General features: G+C 41.6%; 1 protein-coding gene across 1 annotated transcript; it reads right to left on the reverse strand.

The window, feature by feature from the left end:
* Nucleotides 1–660: 660 nt before the first annotated feature.
* On the reverse strand, nucleotides 661–21,085 carry DAD1 (defender against cell death 1). The gene is made up of 3 exons (XM_011233328.3): nucleotides 20,795–21,085; nucleotides 11,763–11,937; nucleotides 661–898 (listed from the first exon to the last, which is right to left on the reverse strand). Exons 1-2 carry the CDS (start codon nucleotides 21,003–21,005, stop codon nucleotides 11,807–11,809), a joined length of 342 nt encoding a protein of 113 aa, XP_011231630.1. The 5' UTR covers nucleotides 21,006–21,085; the 3' UTR covers nucleotides 661–898; nucleotides 11,763–11,806.
* Nucleotides 21,086–24,907: the final 3,822 nt, after the last annotated feature.

Below are 24,907 nucleotides of genomic sequence, written 5' to 3' on the forward strand. Positions count from 1 at the left end.
CACCCAAGATGGAAACAGCGTTGCTAGCATGATACACATGAATATGCCTAGACTTCAGCCGGCAGATCCATTGCTCTACACAAGCTGTGTCGGGACTTGTGATCTTAAGCAAGTGACAAATCCGCTCTTCAATGTGTTCGCATATCTAATGAGTATTAGAACCCCCAAGACAGTTCCAAGAACAAAATCAGAGAATATTTGTGCAAGTGGTTTGGAGAGGACCATTTTCTATCAACAAACATATCCACAACCCTCACTTTTTGCACTTGGCTGACACTGCATATTACATATTTCACTTTTCACCACTAAAGCAAGTTGAAACAGATGAAAATGTGCACGCACCCGCTCAGTTCAATTTCTAACAAAGTGCTTAATGATGCAGTTCCTGGAATGCACTGTGTCATAAGCACAGAACCACCTGTAACGAGTGAAGGATTAGTAAAGGATTACCAGCCTCAGGGAAAAGACAAAGGGCTGTCATTTCCCAGGGTTGTCAGCACTGCCTTTTGTCGTTAACTTCAGATACACGTAATGAAAACACGGAAGTAGATTCATAGTTGCAAGTTATCAACTCCTACAGAGCTTTGCAGAGGAGTGAAGGGAAAGAAGGATTTTAATACCAATAAAGAATTTTAAAAAAGAGAGAGAGCGAGCCAGAGGCACAGGAAGGAGTGGCATGGAGTTTTTTAATTTGGAAGGTTACACTTAATGGGAAGCAGAGGTCATGTTAAGAAATGCTCCTGACAAAGGTGCTCTAACACGGAGGCAAGGGAGCCTCTCTGGGCTCTCCACCTACATTCCACATCAGAGTCGGGAGGTATGTGTAAATCTGAAGAAAATCCACGTGTCCAAGTTGCCATCTCAAAAGCTCTCATCCGGGGGAAATCAAAAAGTGAACCTGAAAGAAAGAAGCAGAAAGGTAAGAGAGACATTCAAGGTTTTTAAAAATGTCTTACGACACTATAAGACAGGGCTCCAAATCCTTCAATCTAAATTCTGAACCCACAAAAACAAAGACAATTATGCGGTTCCCAAATTCCAGACAGTATTGAAGCCAGACTAGAACATTTTATAAAGGTATATCCATAAAAATGAATGTTCCCATCTGAATCGCAAGCACACCAAGGCAAAACTGACCAGGACTTCCAGGCGTGGGTTCTAACTCCAGCTCTGTGATTAAAAAGGTGCGCGACTTTATACAAGTCACTGACCTCTCAGCTCACAAACTCTGGGAGGTGAGGTGGGCTGCAACTTAATCTAAAGGGCTTTTCTGGATGGAGAAAGCATACAAAGCACTAAATTTCAGTTGGAGACTAGTGGGTAAAAGGAAGAATTCAAGAGAGAAAAAGTAGAGAAAAATTCCCAATCTTGGATTTAACAAAGGACCAAAACAGAAGACCAAAATTTTCATTTTCATTGAAAGATAAGGTTATTTTTGGCAAGAAGGTGGAGGATAACTCTGAGAGAAACAGCCACATCACTGCAGGCCACTGGAGACTGCGATCTGTAGGCTGTGAGACGGAGCCCTGCCCAGAAAACCCAGGCTTCCTTTCTCGTCCCTCCAGGAGAGCTGCCTAGTGCCTGCAACATGGGTGCGGCCAGAAAGTGACCCTGGGCCTTAGCGGCGCCAGTATTTCTAGCCATCAGCAGCCAATTTTCCTGCAGTGCGCCCTTAAAAAACTGCAATCTTCTTTGGGTGGCATGACTTGAAAAAGACTGGAAAACACTACCTTGCAGAAGAGCTGGGCTGCCCTGGCAGGTTAATAGGGCACCACCTTATTTTGCGTACTGGTTCTGATGACCCGGAGATTCTAGCATCAGAGCTTAAAGGAAAGATCTTATTGGACTCCTAGCCAGAGTGCTTTTATTTCACTAACAATGGTACTAAGAGAAATGATAACAGAACTATAGAACATTCCTACATCAGAAGAATTGTGAGAAAAAGAAAGAACAAAAAACAGGGAACAAAAAGCATTCACAGTGCCAACCAAGAACAGACCNAAGAAATGATAACAGAACTATAGAACATTCCTACATCAGAATTGTGAGAAAAAGAAAGAACAAAAAACAGGGAACAAAAAGCATTCACAGTGCCAACCAAGAACAGACCTATTAAAACTCACCTATTCACTCCATCAAATTTCTTAAAGCAAACTTTCTGACTACAGACTCTGAACTATTAATGCATCAGTTCAAATGGCCACAAAGAGCAGACTAGAGCATAGGGCCATTTCAGGGAGAAGCCTTGACGCAGAATAAAAGAAATCCTAGGTTAGTACAAAAGTCAAGTTTTGAGCTTCTCTGGTATTAAAACAGTTAAATCTAAGACACTGGGGCTGGGCCATTGAGAAGGCAAAAATGACTCATGAGATTAAGTCTCTTTGATAGTGGTTTTCAGAAAATTCTACTTAACAAAGATGTGCTCCCTTCTTTTAAGACAAAACTACATTTACCAGACAGTATTCTAAAAGCAGAGGATTTAGGATTCTTTGAAATGTTAACTCAACAAAATTGGACTATGCAAGAGCTCAGAAGAATGCTTCAGCTGCTAACCGGGGGATAAAGGTTTCAGGAAACTAATAAAACTGCTTCCCATGAGATCGAGACACGCAAAATGGAAGACGCCTACTGAGAAAGTTCACATGGCTTCTTCAGTCTATTCCACCCATGCAGAAAAGACCACGCCATCTGATCAGTCTGTCCTAATCATCTTAAAAGCAAGCCAGGCACAACACAAAGTTAAAAATCATTATTCTCTGTATAGATACAAAAGATAATGCCAGACAGGGTCACTTCTATTTGGAATCTGTATTCTTCTCCAGCAATGTCTCTATTCAGACACCAGGACTGGGCAGATACACTCAAATACTGATTTTCCTTCAAATCCATTTCATCCTGGATATCCTGGTCACCCAACTAACAATGAAATTAGAGAAAATGTCAATCAAGACCATTCTGCAGAAATTCTAGGTTCCAAGCTCTAACTGAATCACAATTTCAGAAGGCACAAATCATGTGTTTCTAAAGATGGCAGGAGCTCTGCAGAACAACTGGTCTGATGCTCTCATTTTATATGAGGAAGCGATAACCTGGTAGTTTAACGGATCTGTCCAGAGCTGTGCAAACACTGAAGCCACCAGCTTTACGTGGCTATTTAAACTTAAAATTAAATAAAATTAAAAATTCAGTGCCTCAACTGGTAAAGTATGCGATTTTTTTTTTGAGCATGCAACTTTTTAATTTTTTTCTTTTTTAAAGATTTTAGTTATTTATTTATTTGACAGAGAGAGAGAGACAGCCAGCGAGAGAGGGAACACAAGCAGGGGGAGTGGGAGAGGAAGAAGCAGGTCCCAGCGGAGCAGGGATCCCAATGCAGGGCTTGATCTCAGGACCCTGGGATCACCCCCTAGGCCAAAGGCAGATGCTTGACGACTGAGCCACCCAGGAGCCCCAGGCATGCAACTCTTGATCTCAGGGTTGTTAAGTTCGAGCCCCAGGCTGAATGTAGAAATTACCTAAAAATAAAAATCTTTAAAAAAATAAAACAAGCAAACAAAACCACGTGACTGGTGGCTACCACACTGGATGGCGCAGACTCAGAACACTTCCACACTGCAGAGCTCCACCTAAGAGCACTGGGCCTGCGTCATCCTCTCTGAACAAAGTCAGGTCTCCTGATCTGCATTCTCCTGCATGTCTTGTGAACCCAAGATGACCAACTTTGCAGACACATTTTTTTTAAAATTTATGTATGTATGTAATCTCTACACCCAATGTGGGGCTCGATCTCAAGACCCTGAGATCAAGAGCTGACTGAGCCAGCCAGGCGCCCCACAGAAACGTTTTAGATAGCCTACCTTCATCTTTTCTTGTCATCTCTCCTAAGTTTTTCCCATTGAAAAAAAGATAAGTTTAGTATTTTTAATGAAAACCTTTTAACAAAATGTAGATATTCACCATCCAAAAGTCTCTGAACATAACAGAGAAGGAATATAAAAGTTTAGAGTCAAAATGTCTGTTAACAAGTTCCCACTCAGTCACTTATCAGCTCCAGAGCCTGGACAAGTTAATCTAAATTTCACCAGGGCTGGGGAGCCTGGCTGGCTCAGCCAGTGGAGCACGGGACTCTTGACCTTGGGGTCATGAGTTCAAGCCTCACATTGGATATAGAGATTACTTTTTAAAAATGTAAATTTCGCCAAGGTTTGGGGTTTTTTTTTAAAGATTTATTCATTTATTTTAGAGAGAGAGCATGCGAGCGAGGCAGGGAGGGGCAGAAGGAGAGGAAGAGAGAAACATTAACCTTCTCCACACTGGAGTGTGGAACCCAATGTGGGGCTCAATTCCCACAACCCTGAGATCAGGACCTGAGCCAAAACCAAGAGTTGACAGTTAACCCAGGCACCCCTTCACCAAGGTTTAATTACCTCATGTGTAAAATGGGACTACTACTAGTCAACTGCCTCCATCACAGGGTGGGCCATGAGCATCACATGGGTTAATGTTTCTAGGAGTGTATATGAGTCCCACAAGCCTGGTATTGTGATAACTATAAAACACTTTCTAAATGTTACCTAATTTTGTGAAAGGTCTTACACAAACATTGTGCGTTTTGTTATATACGGCCACACTAACTTTCCACCGCCTGTGAATGGATGATGGAAATCTGGTAATATGGATAAAAAGCAACAACTGAAGGAAAAAAAAAAAAAAGCAAAGCCCAACTGAGGATCCACACAAATGGCACGAATCGCCTGAAATACAATGAGAACGATCATGAATTGTAATAATCACAGGCTGTAGCAGCTGTGAGAGACCGACGAATAGCCGATTCCCTCATTGTGCAGACAGGGAAACTGGGCCTCCGAAACAAGCTTGTGTGTCCAATCGACTAGTTAACAGAACAAAATCTACAATGCAGGCCTTCCAACTTCCAGTCTCATGCTTGTGCTCCACCTTACGGCCCTTCTTCATACGACTTTTTTCCTTGGCTTCTTTCTTCCACAGCATTTTCCATGTCTTAGCATCCATTAACTAATGATTTAGCTATTTTTATAGCATCTTCTTAGAGCTGAAATTATTTATTCACACACTCATTCAACAAACATGCACAGTCACCGTTAGCCCCGTGCTAAGACTTCAGGGAATTTAAGAGTTCAGCAGGAAAGACAGGAAAGCAAATGAACGGTTTTATAACTATTGGTAAGTGCAGCAATAGAGGTGTCAACAGTGGGCCCCAGAAGACAATCCTATACATGACATGGAGAAGGAATCATCCAAGCTGCAAGGACGGAGAAATTAGGCAAGGAATTAGGGCAGCAATGTTCATAAACACAATAATACCTGATATATATTTTTTATGGGTAGCTTTAAACAGACCAAATACAAAATGGAGCTCAATCACCACTTAGTCATTAATTAATGGCTTTTTTAGTAAATAAAATAAGCAGACTCAGGGTTTTAAGAATAATGGTTAAAGAACTCATCTCCCTCTCCAACTGGAGAAAAAAGGGGGTTGGGGAAAAAAAAAAGATCATACTGTATGCTTACCTCAAAATAGGTTCCTCAAATTTAAAACAGTTCCCGTTTTGGGAACTTACTTGGTGGCTAGATCTAATTCAATATGCGATGAAATGTCAAAGAGAAAGTGGAATAACAACTCAACAGCTCCCCCCCCAAAAAACAAAAAATTAAAAGATTATTACCCGTGGAGGTCATGTTGGGAGCAAAAATGGGTCTAGAATGAACCAAAAAGGGAGGTCTTGAACTGACAAGAAAAGGAAATAAAGGGAAAATCTGCAGGTCTCCATGCACTTGAGGTCTTTCCTGGGTAACCAAATCCCTAAGCCATTTTAAGGTTGCATGACCTTTTGTGCCTAACTCCACACTGCCCACCTCTGGTCAGAATGTAAAGCAACCTCCACCCAGCACTAAGCCCACTTGGACCTCTGCTGCCCTCGTGTGACTAGGAAGAAACTAGATCTGGTCAGAATGTAAAGCAACCTCCACCCAGCACTAAGCCCACTTGGACCTCTGCTGCCCTCGTGTGACTAGGAAGAAACTAGATTTTATCACAAAGGCATCGGTGGTTTCCCCCCACAACGCATCTTTTGCTTTGCAGCACATCCTCAGCATATGAAATGTACAGCCCCACTNTGCAGCACATCCTCAGCATATGAAATGTACAGCCCCACTAGGGGGCAGTAAAGCCTAAAGAATAGATTCCCTTCCAAAGGTAATCTTCTAGGACATTACACACTAGTACCCCGTATTCGTAGTTACAGTTACTGCAGTCGATCACAGGAGAAGCAGCTGACCCACCTTCTGACACACTGTCAGGTCAACAGTCGCCTAACGCAAGGTCACAATGCCTACATCATTCCCCTCGCCACATCGGCATTTTATCATTTCCCATCATCCCTAGACGGGTGAATACAAGACAGTAAGATATTCTGAGAACACATTCACAAAACTTTAATTCCGGTATGCTATTACAATTGTTCTCTTTTGTTAGTAGTCACTGTTGTTAATCTCTTACTACGCCTGACAAACTGAACTTTATCACAGGTAGATGTAGGGGGAAACACTAGTATGTGTAGGCTTCAGTACTACTGGTGGTTTCAGGCACCCACTGGGGGTCTTGGAATGTATCCCCCACAGGTAAGAGGGGACTACTGTACTTTACTGATAAATTCAAAAAGTCAACAGCAGTTGTTTGTAAATAGCACTGCCTGTCAGAGTTCTGCTCTGCTCGGCCCTGTCAGTCCCCTTGTTCCAATTTTTAAAGATCTGTGGAAGAATGGCCTTCATGACAAAAACAAAGCAACACTAACAAGATTTTAACATGAGCATTTGAGCATTTGGCAAACCACCTCCCTCCAGGCTGAGCCAATTTCCAAGCTTAGGCTTGTCCCTTTGTGCCTGGTTCACGTTCCCTCAAGAGCCAGGGACCATGTATGTCATCAGGAACTTTCCTTCCCAAACTGTGACCCAATGCAGCTATGTCCCTCTTCTCTTTACTTCCCTTCAGAACCCCTTAGATAAGCTGACAATTTTGAAAAGAACTTCACAAAGAGACATGAAGAAACAACACAGGAAATATTTAGATACTATATAAATTTTAATATATTCAAATCTACTAACTTCTGTGTCATACATTCATTCAAAACAGACTTACAGCCCCCTAAGTGCCAGACAGTGATCAGCAACTCCAAAACTCACGAGGAACATTTTTAACTTTTGCATTTTCATTTTTATAACCTAAAAAATATGAGTGGGGTGCCTGGCTGGCTCAGTCAGTAGAACATACAACTCTTGATCCCAGGGTCATGAGTTCGAGCTCCATGCTGGGAGTAGAGAGTGCTTAATAAAAAATAAATAAAGTGATCTCAAAGTAAGTATCACTTAAAAAAAAATAAAAAAATAAAAATAAAAATAAATAAATATCATGCGTTTATTCTTGGCCCCTGGGATAGCCACCTATATAAACCAGTGCTGCCAATNCCCTCTCTCGCTGGCTGTCTCTATCTCTGTCAAATAAATAAATAAAATCTTTAAAAAAAAAAAAAAATTAAAAAATAAAAATAATAAATAAATATCATGCGTTTATTCTTGGCCCCTGGGATAGCCACCTATATAAACCAGTGCTGCCAATTGCGTGGCTCTTTTACCACAGGTTGTGTTTTCAGGAGACCACAAAGGCTGAAGGCTGGAAAAGGCTATGTTAATAGACCTAGGTTTTACATTAGTCCTGGCTGAAAGAAACTGTCATAAAGCAGAACTGCGTTACAGCAGAAGGAAGGAACAGGGACCACAGAGGGTTTCAAAGTGAACTTTAGCTGAATCGACAATGTCTAATCTGTTCAAAACCCTTTTTTTTTTTTAGAGTTTATTTACTTATTTGAGAGAGAGAGAGAAAGAGAGCGCAGGCAGGAGCAGGAAGGAGGGGCCAAAGGGAGAGGAAGAGGCAGCCTTCCCGCTGAGCAGGGAGCCAGACCCAGGGCTTGATCCCAGGACCCTGAGCTTAACCGACTGAGCCACCCAGGCACCCTAATTTGTTCAAAATCTTAATTCCTCTTAGGGGTTGGTTACATTATTCTCTGTACTTTTCTATATTTTTTAAACTATCATAATAAAAGCAAAGAAGGAAAAAAATAAGGGGAAAACAGGGATTAATAACACATTTCTTTAACACTGCAATTGCCAAATACTTTACAGTTAAACAAACTTAGAGCAAAAATAGAGTATAAAATATTTTTTTGAAGTCAGACTGGATTTTCAGACTTTCTTATCTATAAATGGAATTAGCAAACCTATCCTCATGAGGTTATTTTGAAAATGAAGACCCAGAACAGGAAGCATTTAAAGCCTGACCCATGCATGGTGAGCTCTCACTGTTAATTTATTTACCTCTCCTTGAATAAATTCATTTTTTTAACTCAATGCCATTTTCTTTTGATCTGCCTTTTTCAGAGTGGCTGCTGGTTTTAAATGTCATCCCCCAATTCATGCAAGAGCAGTACATTATAGATGTTTATTCTTTTTACGCCCAACCTCAATGTACTTGGCAGGTATGGAAAATGTTCAATCTGTTTTGTTCCACCTCCCGAGTGGTATAAATATTGAGAACTCACTTGGAAACTATTTTAAAAGTGTTTTGGCACTCTACACACAGAGCTGAGTTAGAAGCACATAAGAAGGGCAAATAGATGTATGTTTAAAAATTAAAGGCAGGANTAAATATTGAGAACTCACTTGGAAACTATTTTAAAAGTGTTTTGGCACTCTACACACAGAGCTGAGTTAGAAGCACATAAGAAGGGCAAATAGATGCATGTTTAAAAATTAAAGNCACAGAGCTGAGTTAGAAGCACATAAGAAGGGCAAATAGATGTATGTTTAAAAATTAAAGGCAGGAGCGCCTGGGTGGCACAGCGGTTAAGCATCTGCCTTCGGCTCAGGGCGTGATCCTGGCGTTGTGGGATCGAGCCCCACGTCAGGCTCCTTTGCTGTGAGCCTGCTTCTTCCTCTCCCTCTACCCCTGCTTGTGTTCCCTCTCTCGCTGGCTGTCTCTGTCTCTGTCAAATAAATAAAAAATAAAATGAAATCTTTGAAAAAAAAAAAAAATTAAAGGCAGGACAGAGGCGCCTGGGTGGCACAGTCGTTAAGCGTCTGCCTTTGGCTCAGGGCGTGATCCCGGCGTTATGGGATCGAGCCCCACATCAGGCTCCTCTGCTATGAGCCTGCTTCTTCCTCTCCCACTCCCCCCGCTTGTGTTCCCTCTCTCGCTGGCTGTCTCTCTCTCTGTCAAATAAATAAATAAAATCTTAAAAAAAAAAAAACAAAAATTAAAGGCAGCACAGTATAACCTATGTCAAATGAAAGATCTCTGTGAAAAACCTTCTGGGCAGTGTCCAGAGAGGAGGATTTTTCAATGAGCACACGCGCTATAGAATGATTTGGCACTGTAATCTGGCATTGGAGGATTTTGCTGTACCTTGGGCCCATAATTCCCAGCTGAACAGGTGGCCCTAAGTTGCTAATATGGTCTGCAGTATGCAGTTCCTGCTGAGCCTGCTTTTTTGTCTCTGTTTTTGTCATAATTTTGAAATATTAAGCTCTCTGCAGCAGAGTCCTCCTCCAATCACGACAGCCCTAGAAAATCATTTTCCATGATTTGGTATCTTCCTGGGCCTAGAGAACATCCTTGAATTGTTTGCTCTGTTCCCTAAACATACACATGACTCATCTAGAAAAAATAATTTTAGTAATCTAAAGTAAGGCAGTCAGAAGACTTAGGACCTTCCCAGCAAGGTTACTATCAGAGAACCCAAGAGTGACTCATGAGGTTTGCCAAGCGTAAGGTCAATGTTGGTGGTTTGGTTTTCTAGCTTTGCTCAAGGAGTTATCATTCTCAGACACCTTGTCTGCTGCCTCTGCTCCCATATGGCACATAGCTCCCTTCTCTGGACTCCCACCACACTGTGTTCAGGTCTTTGATGTGGCTTTAACTGTGCTGATTTTGAACTGCTGTTTATAGGCCTTCTCTCCTACCACCCCAGGAACGAGGCACTGACTGGCACATAGGTGAGGTACGGGGAGCGCCAGGGGACAACTCAAGTCCTGACCAGGTGTCCAAAGAGCTAAATTGTATGAGAATAGGAGAAAGAGGGACGCCTGGGTGGCTCAGTCGGTTAAGCATCTGCCTTTGGCTCAGGCCATGATCCCGGGGTCCTGGGATTGAGCCCCACATCAGGTTCCCTGCTCAGTGGGGAGCCTGCTTCTCCCTCTCCCTCTGCCACCGCCCCTGCTTGTGCTCTCCCTCTCAGTCAAATAAATAAACTTTTTAAAAAAATTAAAGAATAGCAGAAAGAAGTACTTCTCAAACTTTTTCACTGAAATAAACCATTTGTCAACTTACCACTACCAAAAATGAAACTTTACCTGATTTAACAGAACTGTTTTTGAGGCAATTATCAACAATGAAAAGAATTCATATAACACCGTCAGTTAACGGATTCATTCATGCCCAAACGGATGCATAGTCCTTGTCGCATTATTGCATACGCTGTGTACATGGTTGCCACATTATTGCATACACTGTGTACATGGTTGCCACATTATTGCATACACTGTGTACATGGTTGCTACTTCGTGCGCTATGTTGCTGAGTAGTACAAAACTGACAGATTTCTAACTAGTGATAGAAAGAGACCCATTCTGGGAAATTCTTCCCCCAAAAAAGATAACATTTCCTAAGGTTCTTTTTTTCTCTGCCACCCAAAAGCAGCAACACTAAATTCTGTAGTGGAAAGGCACAGGAGAGCACAATCAGTCATCGGTGAGCTAGGTGGGCTACTGGAAGAGCACCAGGCCAAAAGCACCACCGGCTAAGGCAATACTTTGCAACTACTTAGCTGTGTGGCCACAGGAGGCCTGTTTTCTCATACGTAAAACAACAGTGTCGACATAACAGTCTGGAAAACATTCATGTACTTCTTAGAGATTTAGGATTCTGCTTGGAAGGGAGGGATAGAAGCAACGGCATATCACCCTTGAAAGAGAGGCAAAGCAGAGAGGGCTTCTCAACTCTGTCAATCAGAACAACTCCGGCTCCACTGCTGTTTTATATACAGAGATTCTATTTAAGAGTTTACTTAGAAAAAAAGGAGCTCTACTGTGAATAAAGGGAAAATGGCAGATGAACAAAATGACACTTCATCCTAGATTTTAAAATCTTCTCCCAAGCTAATCCAATTTCCTCCTTTATATCCACTCTAGCACACATATTATTAGTAAATGGCCATAGTCATTCATTCAGCATGTCCTGGATGCCTACCAGGTATAAGCACGAGGCTAGGTACTCGGGGGGACAATGGCCCAGCGTTTAAAGTTATCTGAAATCAAAATCAGAAAACAAAATTACAGAGGAAATCTACAGGCAGAACCTACCATTTATGTCTCTTCCAAGATCTTAGTTGTTTTCATGGAGTCACTGATGTAGAAATTAACGTATTAGCTAGAGGCAAGCTTATTTTCTGTTATCTTAATGATTTGCAAAACAGTGAGAAAGGAAGGCAATGACCAAGACAGGCAGCACTGATGAATTATGATGATAGTAATGCATACTTTGCATTCTGATAGAAAATTCTCTAAGTGTCTTATCAGCAATATGGGACCTTGGTAACCATAATCAAAACCAGCCAAACTCTATTTCTATTCCTAAACGACATTATGGGAAAAGGGCTATGGTCACTACTTACATTCTTCTAGTCTCCTACTCCCCGCTTAAGAAAATGGGAATAATTCAGCCAACGAAGTTCATTACAACAAGGTGTAGGATGGTGCTGGCAAAGAGAAAATCAGCAAAGGCTCGCTCTGGGGAGATGCCTTGGAAATCCGCTTTGTTCTGTGGGTTGATCTGTATCCTGAGGCAAACTGCACAAGAAGCAAAACATGAAAATGATTATCCAGAAATATAAAACAAATATGACTGCTAATGAACACACCCATACCCTATATCCCAATAATTCTAACAGAAATGATACATAAGTGCATCCAAAGGAATGATACCCATGATAGCCCCAAACTAGAAACACTCTAAATGTCTCTCAACAGTAAGATGGGTAAATTGTAGCGNTCCAGAAATATAAAACAAATATGACTGCTAATGAACACACCCATACCCTATATCCCAATAATTCTAACAGAATTGATACATAAGTGCATCCAAAGGAATGATACCCATGATAGCCCAAACTAGAAACACTCTAAATGTCTCTCAACAGTAAGATGGGTAAATTGTAGCATATGCACACAATAAAATACTATATAGCAGTAAAAAAAAGAACTTCACAATATGGATGCGTTCCACAAATATAATGTCAAGCAAGACAGTTCGGACACAAAAAAGACATGCTGTATGACTCCATTTATATAAAGCTTATTAACCCAAGGCCAACCAATCTGGTAATACAGGCCAGGATAGTGGTTTCTATCTTTTATCGGGAGGAATGGCTGGGAAACTGCAAGGAAGCGGCCTCTACGGTGCTGGGAAGGTTCTGTAGCTCGCTCTGGGTGGCTGGCTAGATGGGTGAATTTAGCAACTCAGGACTGTACAATTATGTTTTATGCTCTTATTAAAAAGAAAAAAATATGATGACTTCTCAGGCTAAAAACCAAAAGCTTACTCCGAAAAAAGATAACATATGACCAAAATACCTTCAGAACTCTATCTCCTGATTCAAGTTTATAATTATACCTCGATTAGGATGCCGGTGAGGTAGTAACAAACGGGCTGGGCTGAGTGACACAACGTTGTAAAACTGTGAATTATTTTCTAATAAAATGTGTATAATATTGGATGGCACAGAGCATAAATGTTAAGATGCTTATCTACGGGGACCTCATAATTATAAGCTTTGATCTTAAAAGTTCCAGCAGCTGCTCTTCTCAAAAAATGGAAGAGACCCAAACTGTATAACCTTGACAGAGAACTCTCTCCTGCCACATTCTACATCTCTGAAGATGCCAACCTGATACATTAGCCACGGTCACCATTTGACATGAAAAGGAAGCTCCAGGAATACACTTTCCCAAAAGACCTTAATGTCTGTATTAAATAATTACTCTACTTAAGAAAACCCAAATCTGCTCCAGGCTAGCATCCATTCCATCACCAACCAAGGAAGAAAATGAACTGAGATCTAACCCAAAGATCAGAAAACTACCAGACTAGTTCTCCAGGGGCCATCACCACGGCAACAGTTTTCATTAGCTTAAGCATGTAAATACTGTGAAAACACCACTGATCTTTTCAAGCACCTGGACCCTTCAAAACATGAAGGACATTGACTGAAGCAAGGGCAACCAATTAAAATCCTGCTGTGGAGAGTACAGACTGGTTCACCCATTTGGGAGAGCTGGCAATATCCATTAATATTTAAAATGTTTTTACTTTTTGAATAAGGAATTTATCTTACAGAACAAAGAATTTCTAACAGCATGTTCATAAAGTTGAAAAAAAAGTGGAAACAGTCCAAATGTCATCAAGGGGATTATTTCAATAAATTACACTACAGACATGCAATGACATCCCATGCAGTTATTCGGAAAAAAAGGAGATAAATTCTCTACATGCTTGACAGTAAAGATATCCAAGATATACTAAGTGGAAAAAAAAGGCAAAAAATTATTCCATTCCATATTTCTCTTAAGAAAAATATAGGTATCATTATTTTCTCATTTCTTTTAGTTGAAAACTAGGAAAAACTTGGAAAAATAGATACCAACTATTAATAGTGGCTATTGACATGGAGGGTAGGGATAGAGTAGTGTTTCAGGAAATATGAGGGAACAAAAGAGAAGCTCCCCATGAGGGCGAATGAGGAAATGAACTGATGTATTTGGTTACTGTGGTCACAGTCAGCCAGCTTAATTTAATGACAACATAAGAATAAGAGTCCTATGGAAATGGAAAGAAACTTGGAGTTATAAAGACCAACACCCATTTTGATACATAATGCCCAAGACGAGGTGGGGGTGGGCATACTGGGGGAGGCTGCATGATCACCTGGGAAGTCTTCCGAAGTATACTCACCACGTCCAGAATCTGACAAGCCATCCCCAGGTGGAGAATTACAAACCTTCCAGAGCCTGTGTTACTGACGGGGGTGTCCTATCCCTCAGATGCATTGCGATACAAAAATGGCAAAGAACGTCTGTTCAAAGAGCTCCCCCACAAATGATCCTTCATTCTCTCCCTAAACACTTCCAAAGATGGGAATTTACTACTTGCTAAGGCAGCTTGCTTCATTTACGCAGTTCTAATTTAATCTATCTCCTTAAATGTTCATTCATCCAGCAAAATACTTACTGAGCATCTGTTATCTGCCATGCATTGTCCCAGGTGCAGGGAACATGGCACAGAACAAGAGTCTGGCTCCCAAGAAACTTACCCTTTAGTAGAGAGAAACATGTCAAGTAAGCAAACAAACAAGGAATATCACGTAGTGAAATGTGCTATGAAGAAAATAAAACAAGGTAATAAGAGAGTGACTGCGAAGCTATTTTTATTTGGTAGTCGCAGAAGATCTCTCAAGAGGTGCTACTTAAGACCAAAATTTGAAAGATAGGAGCCAACCATGCAAAGGTCTGGGGGCAGAGCATTCCAGGTCGCAAGACCTTGACATGTTCTAGGTCTAACAGGTCAGACCGACTAGACTACAGTGATCAAGGGCAAGAGGGAGACAAGGGCCAAATCCCACGGGATTTTGTAAGCTTCAGTAGAGTCTGAATGTAGTTCTAAGTGCAACAGAGCATTTCAGATATTTGAGCGGATGAGTAAAATAATCTGATTTGTAACTGTTAAGCTTGCTAGAACTAAAGCAGAGAATGGTTTATGGAGTTAAAGGAACAGAGGAACTGCATAGAAGCTGGAGTCAGGTAATGGTAGTAAAAATGAACAGAAGTGAAGAGATACAGGCTATATTTTGGAGAAGACGGGGACTGCTGATGAAATGGATGTGGGAAAATAACAGAAATAAGGGATCAAGGAAAACTCCTAAAGTTTTGGCTTCAACCAACCAAAACTGAAGTTTTGGCTTCCACCAACGTACTGACTGGTAAAGTGGCAGATGGCTGAGAGGAAGGGTTCAATTTGGAGTGTCATATCAGACATCAAGTGAAGATGTCAAGGATTTACTAATTTGGAATGCAGGGAATGGGTGAGAACTAAAAACATAAATGTGGTAAATTGTAGTTATATAGACATTATTTAAATTCATCTACGGAAAAGAAATTAGAAGGGGTCTAGCACCACGTCCTCAGACAGAGAAGCACCTAGCACAAAGGGTAGGAGGAAAAACCAATGAGGTGAGAAGAACAACCAGGAGAGTGTAGTGCTATAGAAGCTTCACGAAATCCTTCACACCTAANGTGGAATGCAGGGAATGGGTGAGAACTAAAAACATAAATGTGGTAAATTGTAGTTATATAGACATTATTTAAATTCGTCTACGGAAAAGAAATTAGAAGGGGTCTAGCACCACGTCCTCAGACAGAGAAGCACCTAGCACAAAGGGTAGGAGGAAAAACCAATGAGGTGAGAAGAACAACCAGGAGAGTGTAGTGCTATAAAAGCTTCACGAAATCCTTCACACCTAAGGCAGCAGCCAACTATATTAAATGCTAAATGCTGCTGTGCATTCAGGCGAGGTGAGGGAGATGGCCATTAGATCTGGCAAGATGGCAAGAGTTGTTTCACTGTAGTGGTAAAGACAGACCACCACAAGAGTCAGTAAGGAATGAATGAAAAGTGAGAAAGCAGAAACAGCAACTAGACTGTTCTTTCACGGCATTCTCTGATGACTGGGAAGAAAGAAATAGAATGGCAGCTGGAGGGGCATCTGGGGCTAAATAAATATTTTTTATTCAGACAATATTAGAGCATGCTTATATAATGGGAATGATCCAGCAGAGAGATATTAATAATGCAGAATGGAAAGATGATTGCAGGGGTTGAGTCCCTAAGGGACCAAGAGAACATCGGCTCTTCTGCTCAAATGAAAGAGTTGGCATTGGAAGGAAAGGGACACATCAACGATTATCTTGGGAAGTAAGTCAAAGAGAAGGGGTACAGGTGCAGATGAGCTGCTATGATTCCTCGCTGGGAAGATGAAAGGATTCCTGTCTACCATTTTAGTAAAAAAAATAAAACAAGATCATCAACTGAGAACAAAAGAAAAGAGGAAATATGGAAGAGTTAAGAGAGAAGTCATGATGCATATTTTGGAAAAGCACACATATTAGGGAAGTGTTACAGGACCACTGGGCAAAGCTGAGTGCCCATTTGTGTTCCTATTTTCACCAATACTTCTCCATCACAGCACGATATCCAATTACCCGTCTGTATCTCCCATTAGATTATAAACTCTGGGACAGCAGAGACCATGTCTGTGTGTCTCACAGCTCATCCTCACTACCTTGGCAGAGAATCCGGCACAAAATTGCTTAGTACCATTTACTTATTATAGGTGCACTCGCAATTTAACATACGCAGTGTTAAGCAGTAACAATGCAGAGATGAAAAGATAGCCCCCATCCTCAAGGGGCTCACCTTCCAGAGGAAAGACAGACACGCAAACAAATATAGCACAATATCAAAGTGCCACACCTCCCTCTCTTCCACCCTTCCTCCCTTTCCCCTTCTCCCCCATCGACAGGTGAAACAGAAATACAGAAAAAAAAAAGACCCAAATCTGCTGGAAGAGTCAGGGAAGGGTTCCAAAGGGAAGCAGCACTTGAGCTGAGCTGTCTAAGAAGTGAAGGAATTTCCCAGGCAGTCAAGCCAAGGTAAAGGTGCTTGAGACATCACAGCACCTTCAGAGAATACCAAGTAACTCAATAACGCTGGGGTATAAAGTACAGAGGAAGCGAAGTAAGAGACGAAGCTGGAGATATGGATGGGACCAGACCAGGAAAGAGCCTGGTGCCACAAAAAAGATTCTTAATTTTTCACTGAGAACCACAAGACAATATTTCCACGGGGAGTAGCATGATTAGATTTGCAAGTCAAATCAAGAGTGGGAGACTAGTGAAGATTACAGTGGTCTAGATAAGAAGTATTGAGAGCCTGAGTCACTGAGGATGGAGAGCTAGCAACAGCTATGAAAGATTTAGAAATGAAAGATTTAGAAACAGGACTCTCAAGCACAATGTTAGCAAACTTCCAATCTCTTGGATAACATTTATGGTAAATAATATTAGGACCCATAAATCTGACAGATCATGCTGGACCCCAGTCCACATGGCCCAAGAGCTCCCTTAAGATAGAAAATAATCTGGATTAGGCATCCTGGCCTTTCAAATTCAAACTGCTTTTGGATTTGTAAACTGGAAGAAACAATTTTTTTTTAATCCAAAAAGCCTGAGTGGCTCAGTCAGTTAAGCATCCAACTCTTGATTTCAGCTCAGGTCACATTTCAGGGTGGTTAAGATCCAACCCCACGTCTGGCTCCCTGCTCAACAGGGAGTCTGCTCAAGATTCTCTCTCCCCGCCCAACCCCTCTCCTCCTCTCAGGCACACATGCTCTCTCTCTCTCTCAAATAAATGAATCTTTTTAAAAAATCCTAAATTGTTTCATATAGAGAATAAAGTAGACCAAAGTTGTAAAAATGACTTAACTGATTTCAAGATCAAAGACTTATTTTAAAAAGAGTCTTCATGTTTTCCACTTCTCTCTCCTAAATAGCACTCTGAATGAGCAGAAAGGAGGATTCCACTTAGGTAAAAAAGGAAACTAGAAGGGCTGCCAACACGGGAATGTTACTCTAACAAAGGGACAGATGTCCTCAGCTAGAGATAGCTAACCATAAGATAAACAGTCAGCTGCTAAGGAAATTTGAAATTTGTCTTTTAAAGCTTACTATACTTTACACTGTTGATAAAAAAAAAAAAAGATTTCTCAATGGCAATTTTCTATCTCTGGCTCCTTCTTAAAACTATGGGTAAGTCTCCCAGACATAAGGGAATAGAAGAAAACAGATCATTTCCACTGAGATCAAATAACACCAGGCTTTTTAAAAGTGTGATAGCATTCTATACTGGTTAAAAATATACTGATCAATTCTCAAAGAGCATCTGCTCAATTAACACATGCAGAAGGAATGCAAGAAGACAGACTGCCAAAAAGAAATTAGGAAACCAAACTAAGCAACTTCTCCCTCCAATTCATCTAGTGTAGGCTAACACCAATTCTAAGTCTCTCACTTACCCAAATTTTAAAAAAGGGCGGGGGGGAGGGGGGAACCTGGCTGGCTCAGTCAAAAGAGCATGCAACTCTTGGTCTCAGGATTGTGAGTTCGAGCCCCACGTTGGGTGTGGAGATTACTTAACAAAATAAATAAACTTTTAAAAATAAATTAAATTAAATTTAAAAATTTAAAAAAAAAAAATCCTTACACGCTTTCCTATTACCTACAGAATAAAATCCTTGCCCTGGCCCTATCACAGCTCTAGCACCCAGCACTACCTAAATTTTCAACATTATCTCCTACAATTCCCATTCTCCAGCTAAACAGGCCTCCTCCCTTCTCCTCCAACAGGAAACAAGCCACCAGAAAATGAGAAACCAAGCACCATAAATAGGTACAAGGCATCTCTTCCCAATGATCACAACAAAGGATAAACTCCATATTTCAAATTTCCCTTTAAAACATCTCCTGTTGAGGATCTGGGCTAACAAATGACAGAAGAGTCAGAATCTAGTCCGGGCAATGCTGTCAAAAGAAATGCAAATAATAGCCTTTGATGGTAACTATGAATTGTCATGAATCCTTCCTTTACCTAAAGCGACTTGCATTTCTCTGGCCCCATTACCTGTTATCTAACAGCTTTGGAAATCCCAATCCCCCATACTAACTCCACTGTTACTGCGCCCCTTCACTAGACACTCTCTTCAAAGACAAGCTAGGACTTCTCTCTGGGGAGGAGGGGTGGGAGTCTGCCATCTCATTTTTAGCTACAACAGCCTCAAAAACAGGACTTGGCATAAGAAAAAATTACGTGTTAAAAAAAATCTGGTTTTATCACACTAATAATCTACAACCGTAGTCCACACCCACTCTTCAGTGAATCACACTCTTTCACGTAGCCCTGAGGAGGCACTCTTAACCTTACAAGGTTTTATGAAGCCAGCGTGACTTCATAATGATGACAAAGTCATCAAACAAAAATCACTAGAGGTTCTCAAAATTCCTTCTCCAGCCTGGATACTAAAATTCTTAGTAACGAACAGTCCAGATTGGGGGGGGGCAGGTGGAATCACAGGAGATGCAGGGGGTGGGGTAGGCGGTCAGGAATCTGGAGCAAGAAGGGTAGCATATCTGGTGTATATGACCATGGTAACATCTGAACTCCTGATAGCCAGGATGCTGCCACAGGGAACCAGGTCTTGGTCATCTAGGACAAAACTCAAAGATCATAATGAGATATCCAATTAACAGGCTATTAACTCTACAACTCCAGACCAGGCTAATGCACAAATCATTAAGTCCTTAGGCTTATTTTAAGTTCTGAGAAAGAAAATAGAGCATCTCTAGCATGAGTTTGAACCAGCATTTGTATAAAACGCGTTCTATAGGTCTATAAGCAGAGAACCACTATAAATGGACAATTCTAATGCTGTATTTGGTCTGTGCCCCAAGTAGACTGTAAACTCACTGAGGACAAGAAACATAAACCTGACGCACCCCCAAAGCCAGGACCTTGTATTAGACTCAAGATACAACTGATGGTCTGACTGATGATAATCACACCGCGGGGAAATAAAAAAAATGAATTCTGGCATGTTCTCAAAGTCAGAGAGAAGGCAATACCAGTGACTAGAAAGGCCCATCTAGTGGCATGGACTGGCTAACTCTCACGGGCCAAGCCTGAACTTAGCATTTACTTGAGTTCCTACTGGGCCAGAGGTCAGATTTTGGCAAAAATTTACGGGACAGTCAGCTCTTGTTAAATATGGCAGTCTACAAGGTATCAAATGCCGGGAATCCAAATATTGCTAAAATAGAGCTATGTGAATAAAAATTGAGTTCGGGATAATGAAATAACAGCTTCAGCCACAAAAAATAAGTAGGAGAGATGCCTGGGTGGCTCAGTGGGTTAAGCGTAAGCCTTCAGCTAGATCATGATACCAGGATCCTGGGATGGTGCAGGGAGTCTGTTCTCCCTCTGCCCTCTGCCTGCCCCTCCCCCTGCACACTCTCTCTGCCAAATAAATAAATAAATAAAATCTTTTTAAAAAAAAGGACAGAAAGAAGTAGGAGCAGCTAAAAGCCAAAGTCAAATAAAGGCTGATAGAAGGAGCACACCACCTATATTCATATTTCTTACACTGTTCACCGAAACTTTGTACTAGCAGTTAGCAGTGATTAGGCCGGAGTGAGGGAGATGCTTCAGACTCGGGTATTCCATTTTAAAGGTCCACCAACTTTGAAGTAAGGCTAAGTGAAAGCTGAAACAGGGTTTTCCTGGACCAAGATGAAGGGAAGTGGACCACCAGGTTAAGCAGCAGCATGAAGGGGGTTTCTCCAGAATTCCAGCTCCTAGGAGGCTGTTTGGTATTAGGCTTGGGGCAACCTTTCTGAGCCTCAATTTCCCCACTCACAAAAGGGGGCAATGCAGGCTCCTCTCATAACTTCACGAAGCGGTGATCTGTTATAAGAGTGCTGTGGAAATAAAAGCAGCGCGCCAAAGTCAACACATTGTTACTGCGACTACGTATAGAATCATTACCCGCTAGGATGAAGCTCCCCACACAAGAGATGAAGCCCGAGAGGAAAGAGTTGAAGGGGAAGGTCCCCACGAGGAGACAATAACCGAACTGCAGCGCCCCGGTCAGCAGTATGTACAGGAGGTACGCGTCAAGCAACTTCAGACGCTGAGGAGTGGAGCTCAAGTACTCTTCTAAGAACCGCGAGATGACCGACACCACCGACGCCGACATGACTACACACTCGATTCTCCGGCCGGCGCTCCCCAAACTCCTGGCGAAACAACGACCACACCGGATGTAGCCTTGGCGCCTGCGCACCGTTGTAGCCCAGCTCGGTCCTCCCCTCGAGTTGCAGCTTTGCGCAGGCGTGTACGCAGGCCAGGGCGCGAAACAACTAATGCGCAGACGCAGAGTACATCTACAGAAGAGCGCTACGGCCAGAGAAAACTAAAGCGCCTGCGCAATGGATCTGTCCCTGGGCTGAAGACGTGTACCCTTTTCGTCCTACTTCCGCGGTCAGGTTGGTGACGCCCACAGTTGCTCTAGCAACGAGATACCGTGGGAGGAAGAGGGGGACAGGTTTTACAAAGGACAGAGTAGCTCCCCGAGGGTTCCGGTTTTCTTTGGTCCGCCCGCGTCTTCAGTGATTAAGTGTTTGGATGCAATGCCTGGCGCTCTTGGGGTTCAGTACCGACGCAGCCCTAGCTCTGTTAAGGGCAGATGCCTGCCCCAGATCATTAGAGCAATTTAAGTTCGGCCGCAAGGAGAACCACCGCTGCTAATCACTGCGCAGGCACTGATTTAGACTTGGTTATGGGGGGAGGGAAGTGCGGAACGGACGGAGGGAGGGAGCTTGACCTCTACCTGGCGCTGACCTGGACTCGGGACCTGGCCCTGGGAGCGCTAACGAATAAGCGCAGTAGAGCTTAAGTCCGCAGGTATTCATTAATTCAGCAAACATTTATTGGGCGCCTCCTCGGCACGTTGAGCTAAATTGTAGGTCCCGTCTAGGGAATCGGATACGGTCTTAAAAGGGCCAGTGTTGGAGGCGGGGACTGAGAGAAAACAGTCGATTTACGTGCATACAGGATAGGATCAAGTTTAGCAACCTTCTACTCAACAAGCCGGCATCTTGAACCCGGTGTAATATCCCAGGATGTCAGCGCCGGAAGGCCCATAAGAGCATTGCCTGTCAAACCCTACCCCAGCCAACTCATTACGCAGAGGAAACTGAAGGTTTATGGTTTCGTGTTTTAACAAATGGAATTATCTATTTATATTCAGCGTTTTAACTTTTTTTTAAAAAAATAAGATCCACTGTAATTTCTGGCTTTCACTGCTCTTTAAGTTTCACATTAATCTGACCTTCCAGCCCTACTTCTCTCAGCTTTCAGTTGCAGGTCCCACGTAACTAGGTGCTTTTTTAAGCTTATTAAAACTTTGAGCAATCAAAATTCCTAAAGCAGCATGAGAGGACAAGAGTCCTTCATTTTCACTTTTTATTTGTTAAACTGGAAACTACGTTAGCGTGAACAAATGTACTGATTAGCAGTGGTGAGCAAAACCTTGCCTAGGTTCTAGAAAGGAGAGAAATAATTCACCTCCTCAAAAAGCCTTACAATCTATTTGAAAAGATAGATTCATATTCACACCCACAGAGATTTGCGCTGCTATATAAACTTAAGTTCAGCCTAACTCTCTTATGTTGCTGAGAAGGAAAGGGGGGAAAACAGTGAATAACCAAGCTGGTTCCTATTTCAATAAATTAGGACAGGAAACTTCAGTTTTTCTGACAAGTTGAACCTTTCTCCCTGCTTCATCATCAAGTAGAAGGTAGCTTCCTCGCCAGTATTCAACTTCAAACTTTAAAGTCCAGGCTGGTGCTTTTTAATCATTCAGGAGTGGATTCCTCAGGGGGTTTCTATTCCATCAGCCAGGCTCCTTCCAGCAGTTTCTCCCTTATGTTTTGTTTGCCTTTGATCCATGTCAACTATCATCATTAGCATCTCCACAGGAACTCCCGAAGGGGGAAAGCAGAAAAGATGAAAAATATCAAATTCACTTACCGAGTGCATCCTTTTCTGAGACCTGCAAAGTCAAACACCAATATAATAAACTAAAGCTTTTCTGGGCTACTTAAAACAGCAAGAAAAGGTCTCATTCTGTGTTCAGTTTATGATTCTATAATCACTGAAATATTTTTGACTGATCTGTCAATAGGTAATTGCTAATACTAGTATTGATTTCAATAGTTTAAATCTGAATATGTGTAAAAATTCATGTCCAGAATAATGAATACGAGTGCAGGCTCTAGAGTCAGAGAGTCCTGGGTTTGAACCTTGATTCTGCTGTTTACTACTTGCCTAATCCATGACGAGGTAGTCATGCAGCCTCATTTTCCTTTTCTATGAAATGGAAATAGCAATACCAGGATGGCTGGAATGTTGTGTTAAAAAGAAAAGCACAGGCCCAAAATGGTGCCTTAGGCTGAGTCCCCAAACCAGGGCTTAATACATAATCCAATTGCAGTTTCAACTTCTCCCAGAAATGTAGTCTTAACCAGTCAGGAATTTTTCAGTCAGCACCAACGAGTCTTCCACATGGGCCCTCTCCATGCCCCTAAGGAAGATAAGACCCCTTGCTTTCCCCACTATGGAAAAGTGGTCTAAACAATCCTTTCCTTTGGCTAATAACTTTCTTGCACTACCCTCTTTCTATAAAAACACTCCATTTTGTAAAACTCCTCAGAGGTCTCTATTTGCTAGATGAAATGTTGCCCAATTCATGAATCATTAAAAAAAAACTAGGTTATCAAAATTTATTTGGTTGAATTTTTTTAACAGTTGTGAGGATTAAATGAGATGTTAACATTAAGCACTTAACATAGTATTTGATACACAGTAAATGTTCTGTAAACATTTGCTCTTAACAATCATTAATACTGGTAATTAACTATGCTTCCTCTATATTTCTGACTAAAAGTTGGGCAAACCACAGAGCCCCAGTATTTTGGGCATGCAAGAGATGGCACTGAAAGACTGTGACTCAGATGGCTCTCAAAGGGCAAAACAAATTTATAATTGAAGCTGAAGTCAGAATAGACCTTAGGAGTTTTATTACAAAAATACTGTTGGAGATTAGCAAGAGAAAACAAACAACTTTATTAACATATGCATCCCATAGACACATGGAAGTACTCAGTTATGAGTAACTCAAAGGGTTGGTTAGAACTTGGGCTTATATCATGGTATGAAACAAAATTCAACTGAGTACATTTTAAAGATCTTACTGGTTTTATTTAATAATTCATAAATCAGGCATATTCAGTCTAACAGAAAGGAGCTCTAAGAAGCTATACAAAATGAAAGACTTTCATAGGCAGATGAGAGCAGGAACTAGGAAATTATTCTAGACAAAAAACAGACTGGTGATGTCAGGGTCATTTTCCTTTAGAGGATGGCAGGAAACTATCAGGTACATTACCTGACTAATGCTAATGAGGCAATTCCTGATTGAGTCCATTTCTGGGAAAGCCAAAACTGTAACGTTTGATGATGTGGGGCCTAATATTAGTGACTCTATTTGGGTCCTGTTGTCTTGTGTGTAACAAAAGAGTTTTACCAAAAGAGGAATACACTTTTGGAGAAATGACAAGACAAAGAAAAGGGACTTTGAGTTTCTAGGGCAGCAAATTGTGAGAAGGTAAAAATGTATGAGGGAATTAATAAAAATAAGGTTTAGTTAATAAAGTTTGTTAGGTAGATTCCTCTGGTGCACTCTCTGGGTTGGTAAGAATCTAGAGTTCTTCTGTTCTTCCCTTGTAAAGGCGGCGGGGGCGGGGAGGGGGGGCACATTTACAAAGTTACATCCCGCTTTTAGGCAAATAGGAGGAAGGCAGAGAGCTTTTCTTGTATCTGCTTCTTCTCAGTTGCCTTCAGCTCAAAATAATGCTTACGCTCCAGTGGCATATTTTGGGGTGGCATGTTCTGCTATTCAACACTCAACATCATAAAATAATAGGAAAGTGAAGGGACAGTAGGAGGGTCCCATTGCAAGTAAAGGCTTCAACTTTACAGTGTCTCGCTACAGTAAGAAATGAAACCCCCTTTCCTTGTATATTTTAATGTAAGAAA

This window comes from Ailuropoda melanoleuca, chromosome 20, assembly GCF_002007445.2.
Source record: "Ailuropoda melanoleuca isolate Jingjing chromosome 20, ASM200744v2, whole genome shotgun sequence".
Classification (NCBI taxonomy): domain Eukaryota; kingdom Metazoa; phylum Chordata; class Mammalia; order Carnivora; family Ursidae; genus Ailuropoda; species Ailuropoda melanoleuca.